Here is a 10,095-nt window from a genome sequence, read left to right on the forward strand (position 1 = left end):
TGCCTCAGAGTCTGTTTTGATCAAAAAGAACATCATGTTACAAATGGTGCTAACGCTCAGGCAGTGAGCAGCCAAGGAACTATAAAAATCTGTTTAGAATCATAGCCACTTAGCAGGCACACGGCCACTAGGACTTTATGACCATTAATTAGTTTATCCTCTCTGAATCCCTCTAAGGCATCCCTTATTATCTCCATTTGACAAATAGAGCAAGACTAAAACACAGAGAAATTGACTAATTGACTGGGTTGCAATAAGGGAAGAAAGACTGCAATAGACTGTACTGTAATGAAACTTGAAGATTCTGAATGCATGCCTGACTTTCTGCAGCATATTAATGCCCAAGCTTTTTTAATCCAGAAGGAGATTCCTAGAGAGTCTCTAACTTACTCACCTTCATTTTCCAAACCAAAATATTAGGGCCTACTGAGATCAAGGACTTGCTCAAGGTCATGTTGTAGGAGGTAATGCTCCAACCCAGGTGTCCTGGGCCCAAATGCAGTGTTCTGTCTTCATAGTGGCAAACCAATGCAGAGGCATGAAGTCACACACCTTGCTGATGGCAGCACTGTTTCAGAGTCCCAGGAGAGATACAAGAACAGGTATACTCTTTCTCCATAGTGCAAAGGCCCCTGGCTAAGGAGCCAAGCAGTGACTAAAATCCAGCCTGCACTCTCTGAACCAGGCTGTACGTTTTGAGATGGGAGTGCATCCACCCAAAAAAGGGTCTCATCTGCCCCCAGGGCTGCTGCTGCCCAAAGAGGTCACCTTATAACATGCACTGAGACACCACATAGACCAACAGCAGCTCTGAATCCAAGTCTCTTGACTCCTTTTCTCATGCTAACTAGGAAAGCAAGGTTGTCTTTGGAAAAATGGAAAAAGAAAAACCAAAAATGATATGTGGTTTCTAACATCTATGGCATTATTGTACACCAAGCATGTCAAACTTGCGGCTCACGGGCCACATGTGACCCACAACGAATATTTTTGTGGCCCAGCCAATATAACGGTATGTAAGAAACGTTTTAATAAAAATTTCATATCTTAATTCTGACAATATCCTGTTATATGTAATTATTAATAACGAACTACAACGTTCCCTAATGACTGATTACTATAATCGTGTTGCATTCATTTCCCTTACACACCTTTCGCACAGGCGCACCATTTCTCTCCACTAATACTACCGTAGCAGCAAATATTTTAGCAGCCAGTGGCCACGTCATTAGTCTTGGATTGACTTGTTTAGTGTGTGCAACAGGAAATATTTCACTTTCGGAGAACAAGAAAAATAGGTTTATTTGCATTTTGCTTACTAATTTGTGCAGTTATTCAGTGTCTGATAAGTTAATGTTCAAGAAAAAATATTAATTTTTATTAAAATGTTCTATTATTTTATGTTAACGATTACTCATTTATTTCAGCCCTTTGTAGTCAGCATGTCTCTATTGAAATAAACCTACGTTTCTATGAAAATTGAAGCTTTTGTCTTTTTGCCGCCCGCATAAACTTAAACCTTGTTTATTTGGCCCGTGTTAGCCTTTGAGTTTGACATGCTTGTTGTACACCAAGAAGAAGGCAATGCAACCAGATTGCCTGGCTTAAAAAGTGCCAGGACACTTCCTTCTGATCATAATATAACATATTCTAAATGCAGCACATTGGATTCAGCTCCATGTTTATTAAATATGTTTTGAACTTTTTGAAACACTTTTTGGGAAATGTGTGCAGTTGTTTCAGGTTTTGCACAAAGGAGGATGTCTGAATAAGTCTTGTTGTATTTAAGGGGAGGCCGCCTCCTTCTTTACCCTGCTCTGACTGTAATCGATCTTCATCCAGCTAAGACTGGAGGGGGAAATAGGGGACAGAAACCTATACCCATTCGCTATGGAAGTAAAACTACCAGAAGAGAGATTTTTTTCCAACTTGGCTAGAGGTCTAGTTACTGCCTCTTTTCTAAAACAGGTCCATGGTGCAGCTGCCTAGCAGTCTCTAATACAGTTGTTTTAGTAGCTCTCCTGACCTTTAGCCCATCCCCTTTCCAATGCAGCCACTGCCAGGCTGGCAGCAACACTATGGTAAATGCACATGGGGAGTGAGAGTGAAGGGAGAATCTAAATGAATCTGATATTTCTAACTTGGCCAACTGGGTGCATGGCAATATCAATAAGCAAAATGGAAAAAGGGGAGAAGAAAGGGGTTTTGAAGTGAAACTAAAGGAATTCTGCTTTGGAAATATTGATAGCCAGCTAGAAACAAAAGTCTGAAGCTCAGAAACATGCAGGGTAGAGCCACAGGTGCAAAAATCATCATGGCCCTTCAGGATAGGGGACATGAGGCTTCCTTCTGTCTTTGCGTCTATGGACCACAGAGCCAGAAGAAGGGGAGGGAGGGGGAGGAGCAGGAAGACCACTTTTAACCATTTCAGTGATCTATTATTACATTACAAACCACCCCAAATTTAGTGGCTTATAATAACCATTTATTATTTCTCACCATCTAAGAGCAGACTAGGTGACTTTTCTGATTCAGATGTGATGACCAGGACATTAGAATGGCTGGAGCATCCCATATGGCCTCATTGCACATGTCTGTCAAGGGATAGTGGATGCCATCAGGGAGCACAGCTGGGGCTGTCAGCCAGGTGACCTCATTTCTCCTCCATGGACCTTTCTCTGTGGCTGCTTTGGCTTCTCCACTGCTGGCAACTGGGTTCCAAGAAAGAGGCTTCCATGGGGAATCTCAGAGGGAAGATGGGGGGAGGGTGGGTGGGAGGAATGTAATCAACCAAAGACCTTGTATGTATATATGCATAACCCATGGACAATTGGGTGGTGAAAGCCTGGGGCGTGGGGAGATGGGGATGGGCTGGAGGGAGTTAATGGGGGATAAAAGGGGACATATGTAATTACTTACAACAATAAAGATTTTTTAAAAAGAAAGAAAGAGGCTTCCAAGAGAATAAACCCAAATGTGCAAATGCTTATCGAGCTTCCAGTTGCATTATGTGCGCTAATGTTAAATTGGCCAAAGCTGGTTAAATAGCGAAGTTTAAATCAGAGTGGAGGTATAGTTCATTGGGGCAAAGCAGCATTCTCCCACACCTTTTGAAGGAATTAAGAGCTCTCCACTTCCAATTAAAATCACGAGGAGTCTTTTTAAAGGAGCATTCAAAATCTGATCCAATCTCATCATTCACGTTTTCACTTGAGCTTTCAGCTCTGGATAGACTTGACTTTTTAGGATCCTAGATTCTGCGATTGGAAGGAATCCTAAAGTTCACCCATTGCGCAAGCACGTACGCACGTGCCTCAGTCCCATCTCTGGGACTTTCCTCAGCATGCTTTTATTTTTTTTTGCTCCATCTAAACTCCAGGCTTTTATTTTCTTGCATCCTCCTCCAAGACCAAAACTTTTAACTATACTGTTCTTTAAAGAAACTTTATGTGCTCGGATCGTCTGATTTCATGAAGAAGTCATTTTGTTCTTCAGGAATAAATAAAGGAAATTAGGAGTAACATAAAGGCAGGTTGCAACGCAGCTCTGGCTCTGTAAACAGACCAGACCTAGGATTGAATCCTGGCTCTGCCACTTGCTGGCCCATGACGCTGTACTTGTCATTTCTCTGGGCCTCAATTTCCTTATGTGTAAAATGAGAATTATAATGATAGATATTGACAATGATTATTGGCAGGACCAAATACTATAATGAATGTAAAATCTTTGACATGAAGCCTTACACAATGTGACACTCCATAGATGTTAGCTCTTATTACCCAGAGGACATAATTCGCGGGAAGTCAATAATATGTGAACAAAGAGGTTACAACAGGGCTCTCTCATTGAGAGACCAAGCCCTCAATGAAAACAGACTTAAAAATAAGGATTTAATTGGTTCAATAAATGAAGCATCAAGGCACATAAACAGGCTAATGTCAGAGTTCAAAGAATTTTGTTAAAAGTCAGGTTTTGTTTGCTTTTGTTGTTTTCTGTTGTTTCTGCTTTTTTGTTCCACTCTGCTTTCCTCTTGAGTGTCATTCTGAGACGCCCCATGGTGGCAAGATGGTCTAAGCAGTATCACTTTCCTGACGTCTCATGTGTAAGTCCTCTGAGGAAAGAGTGTGTCTCTCAGAAGTCTCAGCCAGGGAATCATTGCACCTAGTTGGCTCTTTTGAATCACAAGCCTGTCGCTGAGCCAATCACTGCAGGCAGAGGAATCCTGTGGTTAGACCTAGGCCATGTGCCCAGCTCCTGAGCCTTCTTCTGAGTGCCTGGGCTAAGAGTGCAAGAATGTGGCGCCAGAGAGCATGAGATGACTACTACTAGAAGAATAATTCTGGGCAGGCAGGGGGAGTAACATGCTCCTGCAACACTGTAGATCACAACATTATTTCTAATGATAAAAATGTAGAAATTACCCATAAAAGAGTTAGCTGAATTATAGAAGAAGACTGAAAAGTGGAGAGAATTAGGTAGAAAGCCTGCAGAGTGGATTGTCATGGAAACCAAAGGAAGAGTTTCCAGGAGAAACTCTTTTATCCATTCCTTACCAATAGATGAGTGGATAAAAAGGCTGTGGTACATTGACACAATGGAATATAATGCAACTATAAGAAAGAAAGATCTCTTATCCTTTGTGACAGCATGGATGGACCGAGAGATTATTATGCTAAGTGAAATAAGCTAGTCAGAGAAAGACAAATACCATATCATCTCAATTATATTTGGGATCTAAATAAGCTGATGAACAAAATAGAACTAGAGGCATGGATAAATGGAACAGACTGACAAATGTCAGAAGGAAGTGGGGTGGGGAGTACTAGATGAAAGAAGGTGAAGAGATTAGCCAAAGAACATATATGCATAGCCCATGAGCAGAGAACAGCGTGGTGAAAGCCAGGTGGGGGAGGGGGTTCAGGGACTGTGTGGAAGTGAGCAAAAAGGGGAAAATAGGGAACATCTGTAATAGTGTCAACAATAAAAATCAATTTAAAAAAAAAGAGTTTCCAGTGGAAGCTTATCAACAGTGGCAATGCTGCCAAGAGATCAAATAATACAAGATGTGAAACTGGATTTAGCAATGTTCATCACCTGAAGTTAGTTTTCCAAAATCAAGTTATGGAATGCCTTCAACATGCAGGGCCTTTTTTTGAAGGATGTAGAAATTTCCAGGTCCAAGCTACTGCTCTCCAGGGCTGATCATCTAATTTACAAGCAAAAATGCAAAGGCACAGGAAATAGCTCCTCCCTCCTCTGTGGCCAAAATGAAATAAAATAACCTGTAAATACTACAGCGCATAATGAGCCAAATGAGTGATACAGTTAGATCAAGTTCTCTAGAATGAATACTATGGAACGAGAAAGTTGTGTTTTTCCTGGAATCTACATTTTAAAATTATTAACACCTGGAGATAAAGCAATCAAGGTGGAGAATTATTTATAAACCATTTTAATATAAAAAATAACTACAGAAATTGGGTTCTATTTGGATTAGTCAAGATAACTGTGATAGCATTCATCAAATATGTGAGGATCTTTGATATAGAAGGAAGATATTTCTTTTGTATTGCTTCTGAGGACAGATCAAAGACAAGTAAGGTACAGGGAGGCAGAAATCAGAGACAGAGACAGAGAGAGATTTTAAAAAAGAAAGGAATACATTCTTATCAATAATAACTGTCCAAAAATGCAGTGAGCTTCCATGTATGTTCCCAAGCTTAGATATGTTCAAACAAAGATCAAAGGGTTTTGAGGATAGAAAATTGGATTCAAAATCCTACAAGATGCTTTCAAACTCTAAGGTTCTGTGACTCCATTTCAAAGACGGTTACTTCTTTCCAATGTGGTCAGAAAAGTCTTTCTGGAAGAATTGGGATGCCCAGTCTAGCCTTGGGAGATGGTTGGGATTTTGATGGGTAAGCAAGAGCAAGGAAGGGCATTTCATGTAGAAGGACTTGCTGGAGATGAGTTCATGAGAGGCTGGGAAGTCATTAGAACCAAAATGACAAAAGCTTTCAATGCCTTGGTGAGATATTTAAACAAAATCTGTTTTGCAGCCCTTTGCAGATGCCGCTGCCCAGAGTTGCCCATGACCAGCCATGGTGAACTCCGCCATGTTCTTCGACATTGCTGTCTATGACAGCGAGCCCTTGGGCCAAGTCTCCTTTGAACTGTTTGCAGACAAAGTTCCAAAGACAGCAGAAAACTTCCGTGCTCTGGGCACTGGGGAGAGAGGATTTGGTTATAAAGGTTCGTGCTTTCACAGAATTATTCCGGGATTTATGTGTCAGGGTGGTGACTTCACACTCCATAATGGCACAGGTGGCAAGTCCATCTATGGGGAGGAATTTGAGGATAAGAAATTCATCCTGAAACATACAGGTCCTGGCATCTTGTCCATGGCAAATGCTGGACCTAACACAAACAGTCCCCAGTTTCTCACCTGCGCTGCCAAGCCTGAGTGGTTGGAAGGCAAGCATGTGGTGTTTGGGCAGGTGGAAGAAGGCATGGGTATTGTGACAGACATGGAGCGCTTTGGGTCCAGGAATGGCAAGACCAGCAAGAAGATCACCATTGCTGACTGTGAACAACTCTAACAAATTTGACTTGTGTTTTATCTTAACCACCAGACCATTCCTTCACCCCCATCAGGAGAGCACCCCTTCTCCTCAGGAGAGCGCCCCTTTACTCCCATCTGCTTGGAATGTTCTATAATCTTTGTGCTCTCGCACCATTCATTGGGTTCCATAATTTCCTTACCCTTCCCAATCCAGCTGGATTGTAGAGTTAAGTTTAGGATTATTAAATAAAAACTAAACAGTTGTCTGTCAAAAAAAAAAAATCTTTTTGCAGACAAGGAGCTATGGAAGAAGTTTGTGCAAGGAAATACAATTCAATTCAGCAGAGCTTCAAGGAAGGTTGCTCAGGCATTTACTTAGGACAAATTAGAAATGGATGAAATTGGAAAAAAAGCTGGGGATTTTTGGGAATGAGAAAATAAGAACCCAAATTCAGGCAATGGTAATACATAAAAGCTTAGAATCAGAGAAGCTTTGGGAGAAGAAGTATCCACAGGACTTGGTGATTGGTTACATTGAGAAAGAGGCAAAAGAAAAAAAAGTCAAATGAAAAGGTTTGAGTCTGTCTGAGAAGAATGGTGTGAGAAGCAGTGCCTTTAAACAACAGGGTCAGGGAGTGTAATGTGAGAGGCAAGTCACGGTCCCAACATAGGAAGCCAGTTTAAGGAGAACTCTGGCCAAGACGACATCACCAAGCCGGGTAGTATCTCACTCTCATCCAGTGGAATATTACCAGCTACTATCTCAGAGGAAACTGGGTTCCTTGATTTTCCAAATGAGCCAAGTGGTTGTGCTGGCAGCCAACACACATGACAGGCACTTAGCCAAGCATAAAGCAACAGGTTTAAAACATGTTAGTGTGTAGATAAACCATCTCCTGCCTTAGCAACCAGCTAAGGGGAATTCACAAAAACAAATGAAAAAGAAACCTCCCAAACTCCAGAGCCATCTACTCCTTATACTGTTGTCTTATATAATAACGTGTAAATCTATTGTTACCTTCCCCCTCGCCGGGAAATAGCGCTGAGAGGGATACTTTAAAGCAAAGGCATTTTCTGAGGTAGTTAGTACTTGAGATAATATCGGGGTAAAAACTCTTCAACATAGCTTAGGCTCAGTCTACGTAGAAAAAAGTAAATACAGATGCGGAGCTGGTGAATTTGAACAATGTAGAGAACCATACTGGATGGTGCAGGCTCCTAACACTGCCTTTTTCCCAACAATGGTTGGTTTTATTTTGTTCCGTTTTGTTTTGCTTGGATTATCTGGACAATTACCTCAACTCTCCATTTCACTCTAGTTCTATAGACATAGTCCTCTAAGTGTTCTATTTTTATCATGTTCCAATAAGAACTGAACACAATAGAGCTCATTGAAATGAGTCTCGCTGAAAGGATTAAGCCAGTTAAAAGGATGTTTCCTGCACATCCTATATTTTCCGTGAGGCAAACAAATGAGCAGTTCTCTGCCCTCTGCATTACAAACACTTTCCTCCTTGGAATAAAGAGTAAAGCAGAACGAAACATTTAGGCAAATAGTCGTGTGAATAAGGGCAAAAGGGAGCACAACCATCTGGGAAGTACACCTAATTGACCAAGGCATGCAGCCCCCAGGTCGCAGCTCTGGAAGTTCCCTGGAAGGCTGAACAGGGTTTCCCCTGCACCATGGCCTTCCCTGAGCAAAGTTGAAATTCAGTGGCCTCCTTCAGATCTGGGGTCAACTCAAAGACTGCAGCCGGGGCTGAGAGGGACTCGCACCGTAAGCTCTGGATGCCCATGGGGTCCAGTGGCTGGGAACGGCTGGAAGCTCTGAAGGTAGTTCTCTTTCTTAGCCCTCCTTTGGTCTGGTGATTTGGGGTTTTGGTTTCCCTCTTCATATAAAAACCACTCATCCTTTTAAGTGAGCTCGAGACAAACAGCATAGGTGCTGTATGAAATATTGCTTTGCAGAAGGGCAGCATTTATTTTATTTGCAGGAAGAGAAATGGTGGTGAAAAGGGACTGAACAGCTCCCAGTCCCAAGGCCTGGACTCCTCCATAGCCAGGTGCATGGAGCTGAAAAACAACTCAAAGAGCATGCTCTGTACCTGCCTTACTACCAGCACAGTCTGTGCTGTGGGAACCGGCACAGACTAAATATTCACACAAATTACTTTAAGATCTTGAAATCCCTGTTCTCCTGGGGGTGGGGACACTGGGGCACTCTAGGCTTACTGGTCTCTCAGCAAAAGGACTTTGCATCATGGGTCATATGTCCAGTGGCCACTTCAGAATGACTTCCGCTGGCAATGTGATTGGGAAGGCAAGCACAGGGTTTTTTCTACACTGAGTTTTCATAGCCATCACCTGTTTTTATTCAGAATGAATTTTTAAATAAATAAAACTATCACCCTGGCCAGGTGGCTCAGATACTTGGAGGTTGTGGGTTCGATTCCTGTCAGGTCATACACATAGGTTGCTAGTTCAATCACTGGTCAGGGTACATAGGGGAGGCAACCACTCAATGTTTCTCTCTCACATCAATGTTTCTCTCTCTCCCTTCTTCTCTCTCTCTCAAATCAATAAAAAACATATCCTTGGGTGAGGATTGAAAAAAATAAAATAAAATTATCAACCGTTTCTAAAGATGCTTTTATGTAAAATCTGTGTAAGATCAAGGAGTCATCAATAGTTCATATTAATAACCACTATGATTGTGTTATTGTTATGATTACTATGTTGGGTTTGTAGAGCTGATGGAGGTCTAGGTTAAAACCTTTCAGAGCCACAGATCCTATCCCGAAAGAGAACTTCAAAATAATCCTTATGAGATGGTTCCCAGATTCCATTTAAAGATATATAAACTTCAGAAAAATGGCTGGTCCGGGAAGGAATTAGTCCATTTATGATGGCAACATACTTTACAAAAGCTCTCAGAGGGGGCTGACAGGGCAAGCAAAGAAAGAACTTTCTTAAGTAAATATCAAATCAATTAAAGGAACAGATCCATGGAAATAAATCATTTACAGAAACAGGTCCTACCTGTGGTTTCTAATACAACATACACGAAATGCTGCACCTCAAGTAACTAAATAAAAAATGGATTCCAAAGTGATTCAGTCTCCACACACTGCTAAAGCAAACCCTGCAAAACAAAGGCGTTCAAGATATAAAAATTCATAAACCTTTCTTATCAGAAGATAGGCTGAATGAATATTGTGGTGTTCTTATAGCATGTTTGCTTTAGCATTTGTCATGTAGCTACTCTGTGCAAAGGTAAGGTCTGGTATGCAGTGTAATTATTTTCCCACCTACTTCTGTCACAAGGTCTACTTAAAGGGCAATTTCTTTCTTTAGTTCTCTAAATGCTTTCAAAAGATATCTTAAGGTCAAGAAACTCCAACAATGTGCAAATATCTTTCAGGGGTAGTTGATTTCCCCCTTGTACCATTAGGGGAAATTTTATTGTAGTGAGTCTAAAACAAGTTAATGGAGGGTCATGTTTCTATTTACTCTGGGACAGTATTAGTAATCAG

The 10,095-nt window shown here is 41.4% G+C and overlaps 1 protein-coding gene across 1 annotated transcript; it reads left to right on the forward strand.

Annotated features, from left to right (window-relative positions):
* Positions 1-6,101: 6,101 nt before the first annotated feature.
* On the forward strand, positions 6,102-6,599 carry LOC308244856 (peptidyl-prolyl cis-trans isomerase A-like; the record flags this gene model as incomplete). The annotated part of the gene is made up of 1 exon (XM_080661149.1): positions 6,102-6,599. One exon carries the CDS (start codon positions 6,102-6,104, stop codon positions 6,597-6,599), a length of 498 nt encoding a protein of 165 aa, XP_080517275.1.
* Positions 6,600-10,095: the final 3,496 nt, after the last annotated feature.

Source organism: Plecotus auritus (assembly GCF_963455305.1).
Source record: "Plecotus auritus genome assembly, chromosome: 3".
NCBI lineage: Eukaryota > Metazoa > Chordata > Mammalia > Chiroptera > Vespertilionidae > Plecotus > Plecotus auritus.